The following is a 24,383-nucleotide window of genomic DNA, read 5'->3' as shown; positions in this document are numbered from 1 at the left end:
AGAAACATCCAGCCTATGTTTAGGAGTAAAGGGAAAGATTGAGAGCTGCGGAAAAAGAGCGTCCCTAAATTGATCCACACGAAGTAATTTGTACATTCTGTTCAACGCCAAACAGTTGGTTGGTCATCATATGGTTTCACGGATAAGAAGAAAATTAAACAAGTACAAATTTTACCACACTTCATTTCTCGTTCTCTCTTTCAGCAAATTTCAGGTTTTCTTCAGTGCTTTGTCTGCTTTGCTTTACTCATGGTGTGTTGTTTCTTTTCTGCGGTTTACTTTAGCTTACATGTTGTATATTCTAATCATGTATATTGTTATATAGTTTTGCTGCTGCGATTAGTGACCTAGTTTTGCCTCCCCTTCATCTCCCAGGCAGCAACGCACGTTCGCCCGTCTAGATCCTTAAGCCCATTTCACCTCAACCCGATCGGTGTTTCCTTTTGTTTCTCCTGATACCCTATACGCAACACACAGCATTAGTAACCTAGAAGTAATGTTACGCAGCATATCCTTTCACTTACACACTACACCGCGTCGCCCTTCTGCCTGTTTCGCTCTCTGTTCACCAACTGCGAGTAAATGATTAGTTTTTATCTCAAATTCCGATTTCATCGGGGCCATCGCCCTCGTCCCACGGCTGCTTATTGGTAGGGAGAAACAGAGGGAAAAGAATGGATTCCATCGCGACTGTCATCTTAAGGTGCACCCCTGCACTATCCATATCGCTATTCCGAAGCGTCGGAAGATGGTCGCTTTATTCGATAGAACCCTTTCTGCCATTACTTGTGCTACACCCGCACTACACTTTTGTGTGCTCTTGTGGCTCTGTGATCGATAATCACCGATTGAGGAGAGATCGTCTGTGGCCGCCTCTTCAGTAGAGTGGCATATTGATTGCATTTTCGGTTTTCTGTTTTCCTGCTCGCTCGCTCGCTCGCGCACTCATTCCCTTATTACAATCTACGAAGGCTCCAGAAATGTACGGAAAGTTAAATGGAGAAAGTGATTCGATAAGGAATTGAAAAAGAAAGGTTGGCTAGGCTAGAATGCAGACATACGCAGTCCTAGCCGCTTCAGACACTGGAAAGTTAAACGAATCGACAATATGGTAAGGACAGCAACGTTTCGAGCGGTCATTGGTGGTTGTACGTTGGTATACTACTAATTATGGCAACACTAGAGCAACACTAAGAGCTGATTACGTCTCGGTTATGCCTACATCTTTGATATATCTTTCAAACACCCACCGAACCATGCATTCCACAAGCAAATCCATTTACCGGCCAATTGAACACAGCGCCGAAAACACGATCGTATTCTGGTCCTTTTTTTGTGCCTATTAAATCTATTGTTTTGTATGTGTGGTGTTATCCTGTTTCCTTCCGTCTAACTTTTGCGTGATCCCCTCTATCTTTTTCGGCGAGAAAAGATGGTGCCTCTGTACGCTGTCAATGGTTTTGATCTAATAGGTTTTTTCCATAATTTGCGCAACAAGGGGAGTGTACTCTATGGTCGCGTATATGGTGTTAGAAAGCAATGTCTCGCGAGAATGTTGCAAAAAACTCAGCACAAAGGTAATTTCCGTTCGAGGAAACCGAATATTCCCCGGCCCTACCACCTTTCTGTACCAGAGAACAAATAATGCGACTAAGAAGGTCTCTTCTAGCGGCAAGGTAGTCATAGTAATAGTTGTAATAGTATTAGTAGTAGTAATTGTAGCAGTAATTAGCGATATTAATAATAGTAATAGCGTACAATTTCACCCAATGTTCGCCCTTGCGCCGTGTATTTTTGCTTGGTTTGGTTGTTTTGCTAGCCGGAAGGAGAGTTTTACATTTCACAATGTGGGGATTTTCTATTGCGTTTGTACCGATTAAACCATCACTATGTCCCTTACGATTCCATTCTTGCTGGCCCCGTGAAAGGCATCATTGCTATGCCTTACCAGTGTTGAACTTTCCCGCTACTAGTTCTTTACACGAGCCAGATTCGAGGCAACAGAAACATTCTTACACTCGAGAAACCTTCTCTCCATCTCCAATCACTCGTTTCTTGTTTCTTTTTTTTTGTTTTTCGTATAAAACATATAGCTTTTGTGTATAAACGACTTATTGAATAGAACGGATTTTGTCGCCCCCTTGCTGGTCTTGTGTACATATTCTACGTCGCCTACGTCACTTAGGTCTTTTCCCTTGCATTTGCTTTTCTCTATCGAATCGATCGATTTCCTTTGTGGGTCTTGCTGCTCGTTCTCCGGAATTCCCTTTGGCGGATTCGAAACTTCATGCTTCTCGCTAATAGTGAACCATTTTTGTACGCAAATAATGCACATTCAACGACAATCAATTTTTGGGGTTCTTCCAGATTTTACGAAAGTTTTTTTCAGGTGAAATAAAACGTAAAAATGAAAAAAACGACTTGTTGAATGGGATAATGAAATGCAAAAAAAATCCATCTATTTTCGCTGTGCTCGCACAAACACAAGACACGTCTGCGTGTTTCTACATCCGAAAAGCCAACAAAAAAACAGAGAGGTCGAGCCACACTGACTGGAAAGTAGATTCCTTCTACTCCACGACTGCTAATGCACATAAGCTACACAAGAAGTCATATAAATAATCGTTGGCTTCTGTGCTAGCTTATTATATCAAATGAGTCCTGTTCCTACTAGTACGTGTTGTGTATTTTCCTTAGAATACGGCGTAACTTAGTTTAACTACGATTGCAATCCTGATCCATCTCCCCCTTTTTCACCAGATCGAAAGATACGGTTACGGTATGACGTGTAAGGCTTATGTTCGCCCACCCTAAACCTTTATCAAAGAATTCCTCAATTTCAATTTTTTTTTCGCTCGAGGCAAGTTCAGTGCTATGAACGCAAACAGGGTATTAACGTTGGCGGAAAACAGCAAAATATTAAACGGAACAAAGGGTAGCGGAAATTGGAACTAGAAGGAAAGTAACGAAACAAATATGAAGAATGAAACTAACGCCATCGGTACCGGGCAAAAACAAAATAAAACAAATTCTAATCACTCACCAGAGTGCACTACGGCGCGAATCGTCGCAACCCAAAACACGAAGGGAAGAAGGTTCTAACTTACGGGCTATCTAAACAAATCGAAACTTATTGACAACAAACGGGAACCCCATACAGCTGTTGGTATCTTTCGTCTTTCGTACATGTTGCTGCTGCCACATTTTATAAACTAATCCGAATTTAGATTTCAGTTCAGTGAAGAACAATGGAAATATTCATATACGATTTGCTGTCTTTTGGAACTCACTATCGCTCCCTGCCGCAAACTCTGCTAGCTAAGGTCAAATTGGACAAGTGAATCGCGAAACAAAAAAAAAGAAGTCTAATTAATATGCCGCGAAACGACACAACAGTGTCTCTCCATTTGCTGATGATTCTCGAAGGAAGCGATATAGAGACAGAGAGAAGTAAAGCAACAAATGTCACTTAAGATAAACCATTTCCAATTCCGCACACTACAGTCCTTCTGGATTGTGCTTGCAGCAGCAGCGTCACGACGATGATTATGTTTTTTAGAAGGGCGTTGATTGCAGATGGTTTTGGAAGAAGCAAACGAATTGTTCGAAGAGATTTTCTACGATCCTTACGATCCGTCTGCGTATGTAGTTGCGGTTTTTTGGCTGTGAGTTGCTGATTTTTCCTATACGTCGATGGTGCACAAGGCTGCTCAATCCATACCATTCTTACGATTGCCACACATTGTTGTAGGCTGTGCTTTCTCTGGTGTGGCCTGTGTGTGCTGTTACCTTAAATTTACTTCTCCTATCTGAATCCTATGGGGACCTCTTTTCCGCCATCTTATTCTTGTTCCTATTTTTGAAGCTACTTCTGCGCAATCTTTCGATATCAATTTATGTTTTTTTCTGCTCCAATATTTTACGTGAGTGCTCTGCTCCCCCACCGTAGCCTGTCTTCTTAGTGCTGGCAAAAAGATTCCCTGATTAGGAGAGGTCTGCAAGATAAAGGAAAAGAGATGTGAGCGGCATGTACGCATGAAACGCAGACGTGCGTGGGTGAGTATCGCGAGATGATTGATACGTGGCTATACTTACAACTTGGCGCTGCTTCGTAACGTCTCTGTATTTGGTCATATGTGAACTTCACAAATGCATCATATTGTTCGGCTAGTTTCGTAGTCAGCACGGCATCGTATTGTTCCCGCAAGGCATCCTCTCGTTCTTTCAACATACGCTCGCATATCATTTGTACCTTACGGAATAGAATGAGATGAGGTAATAAAAAAAAAAACAATTCAAAAAGGAACGTTCGATAAGAATCGTGATCCTGTACGAATAGATGGCATGGATAACGATCTTCTTGCTGGCAAGAGATTGTATGAAGTTTCCACGTAGATTCAGGTAAGATGACCAGCGGGCCAGCTGCGCACTATTAAGCCAAGGATTAGGTCGGAGGAGGGCACGGAACTAAGATGCTATGGGATGCTATGGGTATTCAACCCAGCTGGAAGTTGTACCTGCTTGAACGTGAATAGAGCTTTCTCGGGGTTTTTCACCATGCTCGGTGGGCTATCGGGCCGGCGGGGACTGTCAGGACCCATCTCAGATCCGCTGGATTCGGAATCTTGCATGCGCTCGACGTTGTGGCTGTTGAAGGTGAGTTGCTTTCTGCGGTGCAGTCTTTTGATTTCTTCAGTTATATTTTGTGCCATTTTTTCTGAAATCAGAACGAACCAAACGTTAATTATGAATTACATTCATCGCTAGTTTATCGCTGGATCGCGATTTTTTTTTTAAATAAATGAATCAATTAGCGAATATCCTTTATGGATCATTGCATATCCTTTCCTCTTCATGAATTAATACTGGAAATAACACCTACTTCTATGCTATTTCTTTTCTCATTGACAAGACATAGGTACCAACCATTTGAACGCGCTGCAAGTGTTCGTGGGACTTCCACGTGGTGCAGTTGCATTTCCTAGTGCAACGTAAAGTACTAATACGATGGTACCAGTTTGGGCGTAGGCTGTTACTCACTACGCTTTTAAAAAATCCAAAACGTATCAACTGTGCATCTGCTACCAATAAGTTGATACAATAATTCGATATTTGTTACATTAATTTAACAAATGCATTTTCTCTTCCGTAATTATTACGCCATCGGGCCTGGGTGAATACCACAGCGCCCATCGTATATAAAATGCTGGCTGTTAAAGGATATCTCATGCATGTGATGGTTCATGCTTGACTCACAAATACACGCGAACCACGAGATCACCAGGGGGTCATCGTCGTCATCGTCGTCGTTGAATGGTTCGTGTAGGGATGCGCAGACAGACAGGACGCAACACCAGGTGGTAAGGCAAGGACGAGCCTGCCAGACGAGAAGTGCGCTGTTGCGACCCTTTTCTCAGAGCGTTTAAAGTAGAGAGGATACTCCGTGTACGAGCTACCCATTAGGCTCTCGCCTTTAAGCTGTGGTCGGATTCAGAAGAAGCAAGTTCGATGGGAAACCCCATCGAACGATTGCCACTAGATACGTTACCGCTAGTCTTGGCAAACTGAGTTTTACGTTTATGTGCGTTCTCTCTGAACGGAATTAGAAAAAACAAGATGTACAAAACCTTTTGCTTCACATCATTTGAATTGTCGGTCGAATGCGCTAATGACCAGGATCTTGCGGATCAGAGTGAAGGTGCATAAAGGAAGAAAATAAAAATGCAGCAGCAGGATAATGATGGTGTACCAATTTGTTGGTCCACACACACGTGAACCTCATTTTTCGTTCCAATATATACGTACATGTGGATTAGTATACATTTAGCTTTTGGGATCGATCGGAACCCTTGGGCTAAAAGGCAGGTTCTTCCTTTTAAAGAAGGGAATTTCTCTTGATACCTTTCATACCTGGAGTAAGCTTGGAACAGGTGGCTTCGGCGAAGGGTGACGGTTTCGGTTCCATGACGCGTCGAGAGGCGGCCGCGGCCACTGCCGCCGCTGAGCTGGCGGATGAGGACGAGGGAGACGAGGACGCGGACATCGACGAGCCTTGACTGCTGGGACTGCTGCCGAATGGGTGGCACCTGCGACGCTTCGTTGGCCGCTGGTTTAAGCTTTCCCAGTCAAGGGAACGCTTTAATGTGGCGCACGCCATGATGCAACTGTTGGCGAATACGGTGCTACACCAGATTGCACGGATGAGAACTACTCAGAAAACTGTCGCCTTCAGTCTTTGAACCTCTCGTATCTAACGCGAAATTACTTGCGGCTGCACTCTGCACCAGGCACACTGCGATTTTTGACACACTTTTGCTTGAACGATGGTTACTAATTCACTGATTCACTATTTTTGAGACCGATGATAGAAGAATAAAACTGTGATTAATAAGAAAAATCATTAAAACATGAATGCAGTACTACAAACACAAAAACTCGTTTTTCACTCAAAATTGTAAAATAGAAAAAGTATTGTATGCTGTGCAAAATAACTTCCAGTACACCAAACAGCTCAGTCTGTATTCCACTTGTGAACATTCGATTTCACTGCGGGAGTCTATAGAACAATGCTGGCATATATACTGGTGGTTTTGCACAAGAGCCAACATATAATTTGCCACCAGGTTTAATAAACTCATTCCATACGTTCCACAGCACTCACGGAACCACTATAAAATGTGGAAAAGGAGGATTTTGCGACACTGCTGGCAAATGTTGAAAGATGTCCTTCGGTTACCAGCTGCACATTGCTGCCTGCAACTCGGATGCACTCTGATCCCCTCGGTCTGAAGGTGGCGTTTCAGATGGTTTCACACGGTTTCAACGGTTGCTCTGCTGCTGCTCCTTGACGACGAATGCTGCTGATGGCTGCAGTGCAAGGATCACGCTCCTCGATGGTTCCGCGATAGAGAGAAAGAGAGAGCGAGGGAGAGAGTAAGACCGCGAGTCCTGCTGTCGCAGCTGGACACAGCACGGAGCGGTCGCCTGCAGGAACATTAAAGTTATCTACGCCATTTCCTTTTTTCTGCCTTCTTCCGTTCACCGTCATCGTGTTCCTACGAAGAAACGGCAGCCGTCCCGTCGACCATCCCCTTTTTCTCTTGCAGCAGCAGGCAGCAACACGTCGGAATTGAATTTTCGCTTCGTTCGCTCGAACTGCGGAACAAGAAGAACTGCGTTTTTTTTTATTCGTCGAGAAAATCTACGCCACGGAGCTGGCTTTCATGCGTGAGCGTTCATAATCATAGCGATAGTGGAGAGAGAAAAAATCCTCGAATAACTGGGCAGCTTCGCGAACTGTGCATTAATTACGGTGAAATTAACTTCGAAGCAGGAAAAAGAAACACGACAAAGACTCACAATGCACGCACGCACGCACAAAACCTTTACGATCGCTTTGGATCACGGAACCGAGATGTACAGTCACGGAGCACGAAACCTTCGGGCCTCCCCTCGAGAAAACGGCGAAGAAAGAAACGGAAATGGAAGAAAACCTGCACTGCTGCGCTGCCAACCGTCTGAAGGCTATAAACTTCTTTCCGATTCTATCACATTTTTTCCGAATGACGGCATCCACCTTTTCTCTCGTCATGTAGCGCACGCGGTTACGATGCTGTGCACTTTGTCGTTTTAACGGTGCTACCCCTTTTTCCTGATTCTCATTACGCACCGTCGCATTAAAAAGCGTTTCGAAATTCCTGCTGACACGGACTTGGAAATATGGCCGACGAGATTAATGGCGGCGCTCCTTTTTTCTTCTCACCAGCAAAACCAGGAAACGGAATTAGATGTTGCAAATGAGGGACCGAAACTCGTGGCCACAGCACCACCAGGGCGTAAAATGGCGACCACAAAGATTACCGTTGTTTGTTTGTACGAACGCAAAACAGGAGAAACGCTTCTCGGAGCAAAAATGGGCCACCACCAGGTTCACCAGCCACCACGCACGCACGCACACACACGCACACACCAAATCTCGAGCAGTAATTCGAGCAGCACACTGTGCCCGTTTATGAGGCCTGCTTCAGCTCGGCGTGCGCCACGCGATCTAGAAACCTCGGTAAACATCTAGCAACCTTTGTCCTTCTCAAACCAAGCAGCGTCCAAAGAGTTGTGAACACTATTTTTTGCCGATAAAACACACAATTTTATCGCTAAACTTGCGCAGAGACAACCAGAATCATGTCCACGAAATCCTCGAACAGCGTCGACAGCCGCACCGAGCTGGCGGATCTAGTTAAACGAAAGGCGGAAATTTCGGTAAGGGCGGACACCCCTATTGTTTACATACAAGCGGGAGCTCGAGCTCCATCCATTTACCTTCACACGCTTGCAATAGATTGGCTCCTAAACCGCCCTCTCCCCGCTGCCATTCCACAGGAAACCCTCGCGAACCTGGAGCGGCAAATCTATGCGTTCGAAGGCTCGTACTTGGAGGATACACAACTCTACGGGAACATCATTCGCGGCTGGGATCGCTATCTGACGACGAACAAAACCACTAACTCGAAGGCGGACAAGCGCAACCGAAAGTTCAAGGAAGCGGAACGGTTGTTCTCGAAATCTTCTATCACATCGATGGCGGTTCGTAAGGACAAGCGACCGAGCGGTCGCAATGTCTACTTGTACCGGCCTAGGTTTCATGTGTATCCTTTCTTTGCTTCAGGCCGTCAGCGGGTTGGTGGACACGAATGATACGAAGCATGAGCGCAACTCGGAGTCCGACTCGATGTCGAATGATGATTCTAGTGACAATCAGGCTACTACAATCGTACCCGCTAACCACACTTCTTCAACCCTCATCGGCAGCCATACGACCAATTCCAACCATGATAGTACGCTAAAGAACTCCATTAGCAAAAACCTCGGTAGTCAAACGGCCAAGGGCAACAGTCACGACAAACCCGGTAACTCCAGCTTCCTGTCCCGGGACACCGTACCAACCAAGGAAGGCAGCAGCAGCAACAGCAGCAATGCTATTGGCGGAAGTAGTGGATCCAATGTTGGGCCGGCAAGCGGCGGCAGCGGTGGTTTGTTGAAAGATGCGCCACTGGTGAATAACACCAGTAGCAGCAACGCCAATAGTACCCCTAGTAACTCGGCTAAACATAAAGCGAGCAGTAGTAGCCTTGGGTCGATGAAAAAGGGTAGCTCCAGTAAAAAGGTTCGCCATCGTTAACTGCGATCTGTAGTCTCTTTCGCGTGGTTTCGCGATTTTAACCTGTGGTAACTACGGTACATGCTCGTGTGTGAAGAGAGTCTCTATATGGTCAATAAACAAACTTACTATAACTTACTCATAAACGCGTTCTCAGCTGTTTCATGCCTCACTATTAGGGTCACCAGTGGATATGGCAAGGTAAAGTTAAACTTCAATAAATGTTTTCATTTTCATCACTTCATTTCTTCCTGTTTAATATACAACCTGTTTTTTCACCTTATTCTTCTTAATTTCTCGCTAATCTCTTGGCTTCAAAGCGTTGGGCAAATTCCATCTGTATCTGTTTTTGTTCAATTTTCTTCCTAGACTCTATTTACAACATATAACTTAATACCGTACCCACTGCTAATTGGCACAGGCATGGGAAAAGATAAGCTAAAATATAGACTAAAATAAACTCCTATTTGCCCGTACATCGTTCTTACGTGGCACAAGCTTGATTGGTTCGGATTAGTGCTATATAGATATTTGTATGTATAGGGATGTATTGCTCTAAAATTGCCTAATCTACTACCTTTTTGATAAACTAAATTGAAAAAGATGGATTAAAATGGAAAAAGTGAAAATCCGAGGCAATACAATCGATCAGCAATCACTCACGCCTACCGTACTACAGTTGGATAAATTTGCTCGAAACAAGCTGACGAAGCTTGATGATACCATTGTAGATTTTGGTCGCCGGTCCAACTTTGAAACCCATGTACTCCACCAGATCGTTACGGCTGAAGCTAAGAAATGACTTGCCGTTGATCTCCTCGAGGCGGATCTTGATCGCACACTCGTCGCAACCAGGCAGCTGCTCGATGTACTGTGCCGTCTCGTCGATCGTCCAACAAAGTGGATTCTTCTGCTGCTCTCCATACCCGTCCGTGCAATGATCGAGGAAACGCGAATGCTTTTGCCACAGCTCGTACGCATGAAGGAACTGTGGTCCATAACCTTCGATAACGGGCTTTGCGATTTCCAGCAGCCGTCGTTGTTGGGCGACCGTATCAGTGTTTGTCTTTTTTGGTGATGGGCGTGGGTGCGGATGCCGTCGCTGTTGCTCCTCAACGACCCTAGGTGCACCCTTTGCTTTCAAAGCGACGGGCTTCGACGAAGGCACGTAACTGGACGATTGAGAAGCTTGATGATGACGTGATGTCGTGGCCTCCATCAGTAAACTACGCTTTGATTCCATTCGACCGCGACAGGACTTTGATGCCGCTGCAGGTACGGCAGCTTGAGCAGAGTGCGGTGGAGGCGGCGGTGGAGGCAGTGATGTGGATGGTCCTTCCTCTTCGATCGTTTCCTCTGTCTCTTTCTCCTCTACTTCCTCCGGCTCCTGTTTGATACGCTTCACAGGAACGTCCAAATCGTCCGTGTTTGACGCGCTCGCTGCTAGCTCCGCATTATCAGGCCTTTTGTGAGCACGGTACGAGGGGCAATTAATGGCGCTCTTCCTCTTCGATCGCTGGCCACTATATTGGTCCTTATCGGGTACATTCAATGTAGTAGAGATATACTTTTGTATTTGACTGGGGAGAAAAAAGAGAAGATCAGAAGACATTAGCACCGTAACAATCATTGTTCGACTTTCTCTATTCTGGAGAAGGTTGCAATCCTGAACATACTCATTGCTGATGCGAAGCTTCTTTCGTTCTGCGTTGTTCCAGTTACTCATCCTGTACGGGCACTCCTGGATCCGATCGTGTCTAGTATTTTCGTTTGACTTACTATTTCCCTTGCCCTGGCAAATTCCAATCTCACACATGATTTCTCCCACTGTTCCTTCTGCTGAAGTTCCTGTTACCCCTTGCGATGCTTGTTGCTGCTTGATATAATCTGTAATATGCGGAGAAACGGAGAGTTAAGGACAATGATTCAAACGACTGTGCCAATCCCTTCGGCCAATAATACTCACTTGGAGGCACTTCGAGTGGGTGTTTGGTCAAGGAACACCAATTGATTGGGTGAATGTCAGGACTATCGTCTGCAACCCAGAAGGCATAACTCAAGGGCCATCCATCGAAGCACACCTGAATCTCGTAACCATCGATTGCAACGATCGTGGCGGGCCGCATAAGCTGTTCCTGTAAGGGATCAACAACCTCGAGTTTCTGGCCAACCTTGAAGCTAACGGGATTGCGCGTATTGAACAGAAACCGACTGGCGGGATGCACCGTTCGATTCTCAATGCGTCCCTTCGTTCGCACGTATCGTCCCCACTCAAAGCTGCGTGGACTAGTATCTAGGGTAGAGAGATTAGGTTTTCATAAAACGGTTGCTCGATTTGAAAATACTCTTGCAAAAACACTTACCGGGCGGAGTGATCAAAGGTTCGTTAGCGTTGTGATGCCAGTTGATCGGATGAATATTGGGCGAATATATGCTGACCCAGTAATCGTACCGCTCGTCCCATCCATCAAAGTGCACCAGAATGCGATCTTTGATTTTATCCGCCACGCACGCCACGCACACTTTTCCGGATTTTCTGAGATCGTCCGCTTCCAATGACATTCCGATTTCGAACTTATTTTTCGAGTCCTGTTCCTATTAAAAGTAGATGAAAAGGGGAAATGAGCGACATTAGGGTATGCCGTGTCCTTGGAGGTGTTTAATACCTTAATTACCTCAACGGAGAGATGCTGGAACCAGGCAGACTGCGGTGCGATGCCCTTGGTTTCGCGCAAATAGCGGCTCCACTGGAACGCTTCATTCTTCATGCCACGCGGTGGTTGCAGTGCGCGGAACGTCTGGCTACACCAACCCGGCGGGAAAATTTCGGGAGAATCGGCATTTACCCAAAAATCGTACTCCTCTGGGTAGCCATCGAAGTGAAGCTTCATTCGATAACCGCACACCTTCACTATCGAGCACACGCAAAACAGGGAATTGTTCTCTGGGTCGATCGCTTCCAGCTTCATTCCCACCTTGAAGGGATTGACCACGCTCTCGAACATCACCTTGCATCCACTGAACAGGTCCTCGGGTGCTGCTTCAGCTTCGCACCACTTTAGATACTTGGCCCAGCTAAAGTCGACAGTTTCCTCATTGGTGGTACTGCTGACGCTACCACTAGCCGCCGCACTGCCATTACTGCTCGGCGTGAAGGGGGGCGATGGAAGCAAAGAACGTATTTCACTCTTGGAGTTCTTCAGAAAAGCGCTCGAATTGAGGCTAAGCGAACTCATCGAGTCGTCATCGCTAGTTGTCGTAGTGCCTGTAGTCGTCATAGGCAGCTCCGGCGCTTCTAACGGCAGCTTTTTGGTTGCTGCACGTGCCGATCGACGGCTCTTTGCTGCGGCGAGCTTCTTTACGTTTGTCGGATTTTCTTGATTCTTCGTCGTTTGGTGCATATTCGAGGCGTGCGTCGAGCGTTTAATGTATTCGATGAGAATCTTATTTTTGGAGCCTTTCAGACACGTGATGCTACAGATTTCGGGCGTAACAAAGTCTACCGCTCGGCCACACTGACCGCATTGCATGCAGCAGTAGCGATCGACTTTGCTGGAACTACCGGAAGCTTTGCGCTTACGGTTGACAGCCGATGCTCCGCCGCTTGTTTGTTCATTTTCTTCGTCCTTTTCCTGTAAACGCTGTGAATCTGCGATCGGATGAATATCCTTTCGGCTGCGTTTGGCGAGCGGATTTTCGAGTGCAGCGTACACATCGGTTTTGCAATGAAACTGATAGTCTTTCTCTGCCATCGGCAATACCAGTCCGAAATGGTTGAATTCAAAGTGCAGTGAGCTCTCGGCCAGATAGCCGATACCATCAAACCAACGAAGATGGTCAGCGGCAGTCGAGGTATCGACAATATAACCACCGCTGGTCTCATCTTTACTATCTTTGTCATCCTGCACACTGAACGATGACTCGGACGCCGTGTGTTCCTTCCCCTTTTTGCGCCCAACTTTGCCCCGAACTGTTGTTGTTGCTGCTACTGCAGGGGCGTTGGCTGCATCAGTAGCGGCCCCCTTCTTGGTCTTAATCAAAGATTGTTTTCTCTTTGCCGAGCCTTTGGGCTCATCACGCTCTTGAACGTCCTGTTGTTTTCCGACAGTGCTTTCCGAGGAGCTGGATACGGTCCTCACACTACCAATGTCACTACCCGCAATCGATTGTTTTTTCGGATGGCACACGTTGGTTGTCTTGTCATTCTCACACTTTACTGCTACATCCGGTCTTTCTTTTTCAACCGGCTGACGAATGCTTTGGAACTGCTGCTTACGCCTCTTCTTCGTCGCAATTTCTGGTTTTTCCTGCTTTATCGCTTGCTCTGGCTCTGTTTGTTCGATCGTTTCGTTGCACAGCAAAAGCAGATCCGGTTTTGACTCACACAGTTCCGCGGCAATCGAATCGTCGGGCCTCATCCCAAACACTCTAGGGCTGGGTTTTCTATCACTTTGCATTACAGACGAATCGCAGGCAGCGGTAGATCGCCGCTGGTTATTGTTTTTCATTTGACTCCATTTTTGCTTAAGGAGAGAAACCAGCGTTTCATCGGTCGGGATGGCGGAAGGCCTCCTGTTTCTAATTAGAGAATTGCTTCGAGTAGGCGCAGGTTCCACGATTGATTGCGGGTCAATTTCCGTCGTTGACATGGCACGCTTAAGCATGCGTTCGCTTTTCTTGAGCGTAGCAACCATTGCATTCAAAGGTGGCTCGATGACACAAGAACGAGGATTTTCGTCAATTACCACCCTGCTAACGACAGTATCGATTTCAAGTTCCACGACACGTGGCCGATTAGCAGTGGCAGGCAGAAGTTTGCCGGCAGCCTCATCCTGAGCAGCATTTTGATCTTTGCAAACAACGACTGATTCAGGACGAGCTGAATGAGGTGCCACACTCTCGTCATGATTAATCGATGAATCTTCGCTCTTGGTACCATCATCGTTACTTACTTCCGTAGCTACAATTCTTTCTACTCTAGCAAGTTCAATGGTTGGCATACCCTCAATTGCAGTCTTCCGTATGACGGAAGGTATATTGTTGTTGTGGTTCATAGCAGTTATGGTGGTAGTGCTGTTGGGAACCGTCGTTTGCACTACCATGCCTACGGTGGTAACTGAGCTCTTCAGTTCAGCTACAGGGAACGGTACTGAAAATTCGCTCGGTTTGGGGGGCGCAACAGTCGCCGTCGTCATCGTCGTCGTCTTGAACGGTGACAGCTTCGGTAACGGTGCTAGCATATGTTTCTGTTGAATGTTTATCGCACCTGGTCCCGTTTGCGATGACTGCACCACGATTGGAATGCGTTTTACGGTTTGCTGTTCGCTAGTATCACTGCCTGCGCCACTGACAATGACTGGCTTCATTAGAAGGCTACTGCCCACTTTGGTGGAAGGCATGTAAAGTGGAGGGACGATGGAACTGCTCACCACAGTAGCAGGGATAATGCTGCCATTTGGAAGGAGCACTTTGTTGACCAGCTGCGAGCTAGGAGCGCTGTTACAGCTACTGGATGGTGTTGCCAGAGGCTGCAATAGTTGCTGTTGTTGCTGCGTTTGTGGTAACAATTGCTTATTGAGTAGCAGAGAAGTGCCACCTCCGCCAGACGCTGGTGCGGAGACGGCTACTGTTACTACAGAAGCGGACGAAGCGACCGTGTTAGATGGCATCGTGATAGTCTTTACCTGCGGAGCTGCTACTGTGTGTACGTTGGGATGTCTTTGAATGACGGACGGGATAGGGCCACTGGTTGAAGCTAACTGATCGGCGATGGCGTTGGCACCGGCACCGGCCTTTATCTGAGCTGCGGTACCGTAGGTGATCAAACTAGGATTAGTTGGGACCGTGATGACCTTTTTTATTACGGTGGTGTCAGCTTGTTGCACGGCTACCTTCGGTTGGAGTGGTGTCGATGACAATGGCAATGGTGGTTTCGGTGCGATCTTACGATATTGCTGCAGAGCAGTACCTGCCCTTGGTGCAGGCGGCAGTGCAACTGATGCGGCTACCGCTGAAGCTATGGATTCCGGTATAAACTGGCAAGCCTGACCGCTACCATCAGCCAACTGTATACCGCTGGTCGTTTGTGGATGTAGTTGTTGCTGCTGTTGGTGCTGCTGGTGCTGCTGCTGCTGTTGCTCGTGCTGTTGCTGCTGCTGCTGTTGCTCGTGCTGTTGTTGCTGCTGCTGGAGCTGTTGTTGCTGCTGGAGCTGTTGTTGCTGCTGGAGCTGTTTTTGCTGTTGCTGCTGCTGGAGTTGTTGTTGCTGTTGCTGCTGCTGCTGCTGCTGGAGCTGTTGTTGCTTGTGTTGGTGTTGGTGTTGATGCTGCAGCTGTTGCTGTTGCTGTTGAATTATCGCTGACGAGTTCTGCAACGGTTGCGGCACGGACATTATGTCAGTGCTTCCAATCTGCACTCTGACTCCAGTATTGATCTGTGTAAACGAGAAAATCATACATTAAACATGGCACATATTGAAAGATATGCTGGGCTGGGCCAATAAGCCGCATGGTAAATGAATATTGAATTGAACAAGTTATCTCTGCATTTAGAATAGGATTGGTCTTATATACCCTATTTCTATCTGTTGCGTGTTTCGTTCTACATCACACACACCACGTGCACCAACCGATGGCGCTTCAATTCCACCCAAGACCAATAGATTCCGCACTTGTAGCAATAACTAAACGTTGCCAACGATGCACACACGATTTCCACAAAATGGCACACGGGTATGTAACGCTCTCTTTGCGAAAAAAATGAAACCGATAAGCCCGAGGAAATCCACAGCCTATCACTATAGTGACGACGATAGTGTGCTGCTATGGATGGTTAGCGCTGTCGGCCCAGGCTGAGATGTCTCAACATCATCACCAATTGACACCGCGGCGACCGAGATCGAGAATGTGTAGCAACGCACGAGTAATGAACTAGTTGTGGGGCCACGAAAAAAAATTAAAACGGGTTTAATTCGCGATGGCCATGTGACGAAGCGTGCAGGTCCTTCTACCGCGGTCCTTAGCTATTATTTGTATTCTACCCTCCGCTCGCACAGCACAACATGACACATAGCTCTCACACGCAAGAGAGTGGGAACGCTCAACGGGACCGTTCCCAATCTCTTTCAAAGAGTAGAGTCACGCTTCTTCGGGCGTGTAACGGTGGGGTGGCTAGGCCAAGAATGGGAGCGAATATTGGGGCTTTCTGTGACGCTATCTGGCCGTCATTATCACATTTGCAGAGATGGCGACCAAATAATAAACCAAACCAGGCACCAGTGCACTACCCGATCCGTACTTTCACGATTCAACCGACTGACAGAATGTGACAGGGCGAGTGAGCCGCACCGCTTGGCCACCGTGTGTTTCGTTTCGCTTCGATCGTGCACCAGCGCCACTGCCGATGGTAGTTCCGTACTGTTGTCCTTCTTGTTAATTCAATACGAAAAGGGTTGCGGGCAAGGGGAAGGTGAAACGTCTCTAATGGACCGCCGTTTTCGGATAAAAAATCCACAAGAGGCATATTTTAGCCAGTTACCTGGGTATCACTCCAAACGCAACTCTATCATAGAGCAACTGGTAGCCTTGAAAACTTGCTGCGAGTGCAGAAATCACGTTTTATGTCATTGTGGCGATTGGCCACCACACTTCACGGTTCCTATGGCGTGTGCTACACTGTGGGAGGCCATGTTCGTAACATCTCACACCTCCGTCGTGTCGTGAATTTTGTCACTGTCGCTTAACACACTAGACACAACCCCCGTGTCTGTTCGCTTCCCTTTATCTTCTTCACCTGCTACACGATCCGTTCCACGAAACAGCTTCAACAATTTCTCTGATAAGTGTACTGCATCGCTAATCAGCTACCGGGTAACACCACACTAGAGCAAAAGAAGGGCCGTGAGCGAAATAGAGGCTGGGGGATCATGTGTGCGAACGCGTAATCAATGCGGCTCCACACAGCACACAAATCCAATGCATTTCTGCATAAAACAGAACAAAACGCTGATAGTGAGCGGTGCTCGGTGCAACACAACACAACACGGCTTTTCTTTAAAAACAAAAATTTATACAACGCGTGAAACGTGGCTTCCTTCTACTCCTTTTATGAATAGCGAGCGCGACTAGTTCTGATCAGGGCTGTTGAAGGGAAGTTTTTGTGCCCAATTAAGGATTTCAGTAAACTGGTATTGCACATCACACAGCATGCCGTGGTTTCACATTCGCCGTCCCCTCCCTCTGTACACACTTTATCGCTAAGGGTAACCCGTTTCCGTGGGTATCGACCAACCACCAGCGCAGATGAAAAACGGTGTGCGCTATTCACGTGGGATTTGCTGGCTAGCACGGAACAACACGGAAGGTGCCATCATCAATGTTGAATCGAATTTTGTGGGTCACGTTATGCGGCGGTTCAACGCTATTGGGGCTCGAAATTACACACCCGTTATATGCGTTTGGCCAATATCGTGGCCACACAGATGCTCGGCACTAACCCGGATGGAAAACCGAACTTGATTTAGCTAACTTTTCTGCTGCTGCTGCTTGGTAACCTGTTACACACCATGCTGCCACCTACGGTCAGCAGTCGCAGTCAGCCAGCAAGCCAGACATCAAGTAGTGAGACACACGTACACGCACTCTGCTACTGACGGCTATGGCATGCACAATCATGGACCATCATGCTGCTATAGCGCCTTCTCTCATCGCGCTCTCCGCTGGTCGGCCCGCAGGTTGGCTGAACGCGGACCGTGGTTACGCGCGCCCCGTCGTACTCTTTCTCTCTCGCTCTCGCTCACGCTCTTACTTTCTTGAGTTTTGCACCGCGACCTTCGAGTCCACTTTTGACTGTGCTAGTCGGTGGCGAGTTTCGAAAAACACATGGAAAAAGATTTTTCAAAACCCATTAGAAGGCCTACTAGCGTTCCTGCGAATTCTCATTCTAAAATGAAAGGGGAATTTCTCAAACTGAACCGACCGTATTGCAAAATATCGACAGATGTCCTTCAGATGGACACCACCGCTACACACTGCGGCGTCGCTGCCGTTGACTCTCCTGATCGGATGGCTACCCTTTCACGTTGGACATGCGGCAGTGATGCTTACTGTGATGTCCTTCACGTGTGACAGGATACTGTGGGGAGCAGACCAGTATGTTTATACCAGTAATGGCAGCTGCTCGATCATGGTTTGCCGTGCCAGATATGGTTCACCGACGATTATCAAAAGCAACTGGTTGCGCCAGATTACGTAGAATTTCCACCTGTGGTTCTTTGGTTTTGTTGAACCATTCTGTTGCCTCTACCAAACAAGATGCAAAGCGATGCACAAATAGATCATCAACTCGTTATTGCCGCGCGCACACACCACCTTCTTCGCTCTCGTTCTCGTTCTGTCACCGAACGCTATCGGTTCTCCCCTATTTTGCACCGATATGCGCCCCGTGAACTTCCGCTGATACTCATCGCGCTGGTCCGTCCGAAAACCGGCCGCCACACTTTTGTACAACATAAAAAAAGACCAAACCAAACCACGACCGGATTGTGCTGCTGCTATGCCACCTGTAGTGCCAGCAAATGTGTGTAAACTGTCAGCATGCTTGCCTGCGTGCGTGCGTACGTACGTGCCTGTTCTTTTCCTGATCTCAGTCAATTTCTACATCAATCGGAGATCATGGGGTAGGCCACGATCGATGCCACGATGATCATTCGCGAAAAGAAAGGTGTGCCACAACTCGCGAAATCGTGCATTGTCGTCGCATACTAGGCAGTTATTTAGCAGCGTGATGCTACTTTACCGTCCGACGAAAACGGTACCGTGGTGCGAGAGCTGCTTTGGAGAGGCTCATACAGGACGGCACAAGATAAGCGCCCCTCAAACGGGCGTGCATTGTGTGTGATGTGTGCTTTTGCTTTCGATTTAATCGGTGCACCGTTTGACCGTCTCGTCACTGCCATGCGCTGCACAATTGGCCTCATTCGTCATGGCCACTTTGGGCGACAGATGCGCAACGGAATTCGTACTCGATTGCGAAGATCCTGCGCGTTCGTAGAATCTTTGTGTTTTTTTGTAAAAAAAAAACAAAAAACCAAAATACCTCCGCGAGAGGAAGCACGATCGCTAGGGACACGTTGAAGGCCCCGACCTCGGTTACCTTTTGGTGTCCCTGCACCGAGTACCGAGGGGTGTTTAGTGCGCGAGGTGTTTTTGAAAATATATATTCTGCACAAACCGCGCACAACTGTTACCACAATAATATGCTGCTGCTACTCGCCTCTTCAAGCAGCGGTGGTCACACGTCAGAGACCCTGCAGCAGTCCTGCCGCGGGATGTATATTGATCGTTGCGCTATTTCAGTAAAAGCACGGAACACCGGAGACGGTTCGGTAACTTTTCACGACACTCTTCACTAATGATGACGATCTGTGTCTACTTTCTCGTTCACTATACACTATCCGCTGTTCTCGTGGTGTCGTTTCTTGCTTTTTTTCGAATCAGCACTAAAGGGAAAGACCACTAGACGAAAAGGTGTGGACTACTGTGTGCGTGTGTTGCTGGTGGTTTCGCGATCGAATAAAACGATGCGCCGCTCAATTTCTGTCAAACAGGCACTCACTCAAATGTCTTTTTCGAGTGCACACGCACACTACGGCGTTTATCTCGCCACAAAGGGGGATGGAAAAGAGTTTTGTACGATAAGGATTAGCAAATTTAATGCTAGATACCGCAGAGAAAATGCATGGCCACTCTTCTGCTAGAGATATGCTTACCTGAGTTTTCAAAACATCGAGTAAACCCATTGGATGCTGATGCTGATGCTGCTGCTGCGGCTGCGGCTGCGGCTGCTGCTGTGTGGCAGTTTCGCACATCATTTCACGAACACCGCTCATTGTTGATTGGTCGTGCCGACCTACGACAAAACTCGGTACGGCCGTCATGCTACCTCCTGCGGTCAGCTTCAAATCGGGATGCTGGGCCGAAAACACGGGACCTCCAAAGTTATTGGACATCACCATCATCGTCATCTGGGGCACGCCGACCGCCGAAGTAACGACAGCAACGTGCTCCATCCTATTACAGCCCTGGCTGATCGTTACCATCGATTGTTCATCGATCGCCATCGAAGGACGACGATTCGGCATTTGCGGCGCCCTCGGAGGCTCAGCACGTGCCTTGGCTGGCACACGTATCGCTATTTTGCCAACACTTCGTTCATCGATCGCCGAGCCTTGCATTGGGTAAAATTGCTGCTGCTGCTGCTGGTTCTGTTGCTGTTGTTGTTGTTGTTGTTGTTGCAGCTGCGGCTGGTATCCTGGGACAGCTGCACCCGAACTCATCCCTGGTGCAAATGCAGCCGCTGGTTGGACGGACGGAAAGATATTCGTCGACGCTTGCGGTTTTCCAGACTCCATAATCTGTGAAAAAGGTGGAAATCACGAACCTTTTATTGTTTTCTGTTTCAAAAATCCTCCAAGCAAACGCGAAACGATGCTTACCTTCGATTGGTCGCTCAATGGCACGTTTCTCTTCTTGGCTGCCCAATGAGTGGTTTCCAATGGGTGACCAAAGTAGTGTGCGTGTGGTACTTTTCAGTACTCACCACCGCGTGTGCAGGTATCGTGTCTTCCGGAAAATGATGAATAAACGTGGAAGGATTCGGATTTCACCGAGGGCTGATTAGGAAACAAAAGGATTTTCGTTAGCTCTTCAATCCAGCATCCACCCGTGACTAGCTGGCGCTGGTTGTGTGTGGTAGGTAACGCTCTTATCACACCACACGCCGTGACATTCACCGACAAACACACCCTCACGTGTCGCTCAACAAGCACGACACTCGATCTTCTGGCCGAAAATATTACCGTTGGGTGGTACAAGCGGAGTGGTCAAAAAGGGGAATGGTTTCGTTATCACAGGTTTATCGCTTATGAGATGATCTTGAAATGTACGTTCCTAAATCAATAGACAGTTGTGACCTACCTCAAATGGGGATGATGTAAGGGAAGCGCGTTGTTTTACTAGCAAGGACTGTGACCACCAGCCTGTTCCCAGCCTACTACTGCGAAAGCTGCTGAATCCGAGCGTGGTAGAATGTTTACGTTTCAAGTAAAAGCCTGTCTGGAATGCCAGAACTTCCCCGGTGCAGTCAATGGTCGAACTGCCGCAGAATATCGCTTTTTGTTTCGCTGCTTACTGTGGCTGTTGCCCGTGGTCTGACGTCATACGACGATGAACTACGGAGTAGCACGTTTACGGAAACTGCTCGCTCTGAATTCACAGCACAACCGTGAATACTGTGGAATTCTTCACAGAAACTGTTACCAGGCAGCCGTAATAAGATGTACCGACGAAAGAAAGAACCAATGCTGCTGAAGGTCAACAAATATTAGCCACCAAAGTGCACGAGAAGCCGCCAGTGCTTGTTGCCGCTGACACGTTCAAAACACGATTGCATCAGGGTTCCCAGAAGTCGTAAAATGCGGATGCTCTGTCCGCCGTCTTACCTATGGCCTAGTTGTGGTAGTTTAGTGGTTGAAGCAAGTTGTGATTCTATTTATTAAACAATTTAACGCACAAAACTTGTTACCGACCGCTAAAGAAATGCAAGCGAAATGGGGCACTCACCAATCATAACTCGCTGAGTGTCGTTATTCGGCAAATTGTTGTCATGGTGTGTGTGCATTTGGTGTTGGAGGGTTTCAGTTTGAATATTTGAACCACGGTCTCGTGGTAATTAAGGGCCCATTTACTGCTTTTTCGATCCTCAGTTATGTTTTATTTGTTTCTTTAATGTAGTGATGAGATTCGCGAAAGGTCGTTTTTTTATTAAGTAATTATGTTATTGTAGTCTAACCAAGCTATATCGGGATGTTTTCCTTCGTAAAAAGTTCCCAAAAATTGGTGATATTTGTGCTAGAATTCAAAGTATATGCTTTCACATCGATACGCGATTGCCACGTTAATAAGCTTTTGCACAGGATGGCTTATCGCTGTATTAATTCGATTTTTGACCTGAATCATGGTACTCCCATAGTCCAATCCGTTTGGCGCGAACAAAGCAGAAATATTTTCGGCCAGAAGATCGAGTGTCGTGCTTGTTGAGCGACACGTGAGGGTGTGTTTGTCGGTGAATGTCACGGCGTGTGGTGTGATAAGAGCGTTACCTACCACACACAACCAGCGCCAGCTAGTCACGGGTGGATGCTGGATTGAAGAGCTAACGAAAATCCTTTTGTTTCCTAATCAGCCCTCGGTGAAATCCGAATCCTTCCACGTTTATTCATCATTTTCCGGAAGACACGATACCTGCACACGCGGTGGTGAGTACTGAAAAGTACCACACGCACACTACTTTAGTCACCCATTGGAAACCACTCATTGGGCACCCAAGAAGAGAAACGTGCCATTGAGCGACCAATCGAAGGTAAGCATCGTTTCGCGTTTGCTTGGAGGATTTTTGAAACAGAAAACAATAAATTAATACACATTTCCTCCATTTAACAGGCAGAAGACTGTGTCGTCGTTTAAAAATATAGTTGCATTTACAGATAATTAAAACATCAACGCAATTAGCTGTTTATGTTCAGTTTTTTTATTTGTCGTTACTTGTTTTGTATTTTTGTTTGTTTGTTTGCTTGTCTTAACAAATTATTGATTTGTTTCGCTCTTGGCGTACCGACCCTTTGAAACGTGTTCGCGCCCGCTCCCCGTCGCTTGCTTTCTGCTGGTTCGATTCCTTCAGCTTGTTTAATTCATCAGTGTTATGATATTTATTTATATTTATGTATATAGATGCGTTGCGCTTATGAACTAAAATGTGTGATTTGTTCTTCCATTTCTTCCAACCAAATGGGATGCTAATGACGGAGCCATATCATTTTCGTTGGTAAGATAAGGGTTAATTGCATCAACTAGGAGCGTTGAATGTTTTATTCCCCAAAATTCCGCCACAAAACCAAATGCTATAGTCGCTGAGGATGAGGAGGATATGAGACGACAATTTTGTTCGTTTTCGCTGTAACATTTCTTTCCCTGAACGAGAGCATGTAAACTTCCGAGAAACAATAGTCAGTTAATACCAATCGGTTTGTTGGTTTGCACCGGACATCAATCATGGAGCGTCAAGCAGCTTCAAGCCAATTATTACTGTACTAGTTGCACCCTTGATCAGCGAAGATTGGCTCGATACACACCCAAGTGCAGTAGGAAAGTAACCCAGTAACGCTTACATAACGATTATCCTACTTTCCTCCTTGAAGTTTTCGCTTTTCTCACTTTCGTTATGTTATTTTAACTCCCGAACCATGCACACAAGATTGAGAGTGCATAAAGAAGCGTAGTTTCTAGTCGTCGAGCGCCAGTCGGACTCTTAGAAAATGTTCTATTTACAATATGCTTTCCATTGATCCATCGAAAACGGTGACACGTGTCGCCGCCATTGCCGACCACGTGGTGTATGCGGCGGAAATGAAAAGAAAAAGCATAGTTTGACAAATCTTCATCTCCAATCAATCAGCCTTCGAGCATAAGCCTTTTGCTCATGGTGATGATGATGCCGATGGTGATGATAATTGAGTTTGAGACCTTTATTTGTTATTTGTTTGTTATTCTACCACGCCAATCACACAACATCGTTTCCAGTCTCGGGCGCAGACGAGACAGACGAAGTCGTAGAAAGGAAAACCCAGGTTTGATGGTTCAACCGGATCACACTAACTCAGTTCTACAAACGTTGCAGCCCAAATGAAGCCTTGCCAATTTAGTTGGTTTTTGTTTTTCCGCCAAGGTATTAAGTGATGCATGTAGCGAATCCTCCTCGGTAATGTAATTGATTGCTTCCGTTTTACTTCTTGCAAACGTTTATCATTTTTCGTTTGTGTACTGATCATTTCTCTGCGTTTTTGCCGCAGTACCGCATGGATCTAGATGAGTTGTTCACCTGCACGGTCTGTTCACTGCCCTATCTTCTGCTGATCGTCAATCGGTTAAGCGCGTGTTGTTTTCACATTATGCAATGATACTAACCATCGCTAAGCCCTTTTACTCATATAAAAGGTATTAGTTATATTCGCTCAGCTTCTCGGGAAACCAGAAGCTTCCAAATCTTCTGCACAACACCTTCTTCTACGGTTTCTTCTTTTACTTTCACGTTTTAATTCTTTATCGAATGATCTTCTGGCTGCAGTTGAAATTTTCCCCCAAAAAAGTTACGGATACTTTTTCTTGCCAGTTG

General features: G+C 46.7%; 5 protein-coding genes across 21 annotated transcripts in view; 1 reads left to right on the top strand and 4 right to left on the bottom strand.

Annotated features, from left to right (window-relative positions):
• Nucleotides 1-59: 59 nt before the first annotated feature.
• Nucleotides 60-7,960, bottom strand: LOC125957622 (akirin). Of its 7 annotated transcripts, none has more exons than XM_049690464.1 (5): nt 7,861-7,960; nt 5,911-6,378; nt 4,518-4,717; nt 4,096-4,252; nt 60-3,995 (listed from the first exon to the last, which is right to left on the bottom strand). In XM_049690464.1, exons 2-5 carry the CDS (start codon nt 6,155-6,157, stop codon nt 3,985-3,987), a joined length of 615 nt encoding a protein of 204 aa, XP_049546421.1. In that variant the 5' UTR covers nt 6,158-6,378; nt 7,861-7,960; the 3' UTR covers nt 60-3,984. The 7 variants fall into 7 exon arrangements, with proteins under 7 accessions (XP_049546421.1, XP_049546423.1, XP_049546418.1 ...); XM_049690466.1 differs by having other exon boundaries at nt 5,911-6,346; nt 7,861-7,939; XM_049690461.1 differs by having other exon boundaries at nt 7,763-7,935.
• Nucleotides 7,961-8,071: 111 nt separating this feature from the next.
• On the top strand, nt 8,072-9,351 carry LOC125957619 (chromatin modification-related protein MEAF6). Its single transcript, XM_049690457.1, has 3 exons — nt 8,072-8,259; nt 8,380-8,583; nt 8,666-9,351. Exons 1-3 carry the CDS (start codon nt 8,182-8,184, stop codon nt 9,176-9,178), a joined length of 795 nt encoding a protein of 264 aa, XP_049546414.1. The 5' UTR covers nt 8,072-8,181; the 3' UTR covers nt 9,179-9,351.
• Nucleotides 9,344-19,695, bottom strand: LOC125957592 (uncharacterized). Of its 5 annotated transcripts, none has more exons than XM_049690409.1 (6): nt 19,428-19,695; nt 11,824-15,588; nt 11,521-11,752; nt 11,124-11,450; nt 10,834-11,044; nt 9,344-10,737 (listed from the first exon to the last, which is right to left on the bottom strand). In XM_049690409.1, the coding sequence occupies exons 2-6, from the start codon at nt 15,544-15,546 to the stop codon at nt 9,831-9,833; spliced, it is 5,400 nt and encodes a 1,799-aa protein (XP_049546366.1). In that variant the 5' UTR covers nt 15,547-15,588; nt 19,428-19,695; the 3' UTR covers nt 9,344-9,830. The 5 variants fall into 5 exon arrangements, with proteins under 5 accessions (XP_049546366.1, XP_049546365.1, XP_049546363.1 ...); XM_049690408.1 differs by lacking the exon at nt 19,428-19,695 and adding an exon at nt 16,692-16,756; XM_049690406.1 differs by lacking the exon at nt 19,428-19,695 and adding an exon at nt 15,728-16,189.
• On the bottom strand, nt 18,222-21,256 carry LOC125955651 (AF4/FMR2 family member lilli-like). Its single transcript, XM_049686790.1, has 4 exons — nt 21,131-21,256; nt 20,650-20,826; nt 20,068-20,568; nt 18,222-18,287 (listed from the first exon to the last, which is right to left on the bottom strand). The coding sequence occupies exons 3-4, from the start codon at nt 20,563-20,565 to the stop codon at nt 18,222-18,224; spliced, it is 564 nt and encodes a 187-aa protein (XP_049542747.1). The 5' UTR covers nt 20,566-20,568; nt 20,650-20,826; nt 21,131-21,256.
• A 3,111-nt stretch (nt 21,257-24,367) lies between these two features.
• LOC125957600 (phosphatase and actin regulator 1) overlaps nt 24,368-24,383 on the bottom strand; it is a 118,002-nt gene continuing 117,986 nt past the window's right edge. For all 7 annotated transcript variants that reach the window (XM_049690425.1, XM_049690426.1, XM_049690424.1 and 4 more), the window contains one exon: nt 24,368-24,383. This exon is cut by the window's right edge and continues 1,880 nt beyond it. The gene's annotated coding sequence lies outside the window, so the exon portion shown is untranslated.

This window comes from Anopheles darlingi, chromosome 3 (genome assembly GCF_943734745.1).
Source record: "Anopheles darlingi chromosome 3, idAnoDarlMG_H_01, whole genome shotgun sequence".
Lineage (NCBI taxonomy): Eukaryota > Metazoa > Arthropoda > Insecta > Diptera > Culicidae > Anopheles > Anopheles darlingi.
Note: the sequence above shows the minus strand (reverse complement) of the source record. Positions and strands in the feature narration are given on the sequence as shown.

What these genes read in the sequence shown, in the direction of transcription:
- LOC125957622 (XM_049690464.1), bottom strand. Translation starts at nt 6,157, where the DNA reads ATGGCGTGCGCCACATTAAAGCGTTCCCTTGACTGGGAAAGCTTAAAC. An exon ending in CTGTTCCAAGCTTACTCCAG is followed by an intron (nt 4,718 to 5,910) that starts GTATGAAAGGTA and finishes TTCTGATTTCAG; the next exon opens with AAAAAATGGCACAAAATATA. An exon ending in CTCTATTCACGTTCAAGCAG is followed by an intron (nt 4,253 to 4,517) that starts GTACAACTTCCA and finishes CTATTCCGTAAG; the next exon opens with GTACAAATGATATGCGAGCG.
- LOC125957619 (XM_049690457.1), top strand. Translation starts at nt 8,182, where the DNA reads ATGTCCACGAAATCCTCGAACAGCGTCGACAGCCGCACCGAGCTGGCG. An exon ending in AACGAAAGGCGGAAATTTCG is followed by an intron (nt 8,260 to 8,379) that starts GTAAGGGCGGAC and finishes GCCATTCCACAG; the next exon opens with GAAACCCTCGCGAACCTGGA. An exon ending in CTTCTATCACATCGATGGCG is followed by an intron (nt 8,584 to 8,665) that starts GTTCGTAAGGAC and finishes TCTTTGCTTCAG; the next exon opens with GCCGTCAGCGGGTTGGTGGA.
- LOC125957592 (XM_049690409.1), bottom strand. Translation starts at nt 15,546, where the DNA reads ATGTCCGTGCCGCAACCGTTGCAGAACTCGTCAGCGATAATTCAACAG. An exon ending in TCTCCGTTGAGGTAATTAAG is followed by an intron (nt 11,753 to 11,823) that starts GTATTAAACACC and finishes TACTTTTAATAG; the next exon opens with GAACAGGACTCGAAAAATAA. An exon ending in CCCACTCGAAGTGCCTCCAA is followed by an intron (nt 11,045 to 11,123) that starts GTGAGTATTATT and finishes CGCATATTACAG; the next exon opens with ATTATATCAAGCAGCAACAA.
- LOC125955651 (XM_049686790.1), bottom strand. Translation starts at nt 20,565, where the DNA reads ATGGAGTCTGGAAAACCGCAAGCGTCGACGAATATCTTTCCGTCCGTC. An exon ending in CGGCCGTACCGAGTTTTGTC is followed by an intron (nt 18,288 to 20,067) that starts GTAGGTCGGCAC and finishes TGCTCCCCACAG; the next exon opens with TATCCTGTCACACGTGAAGG.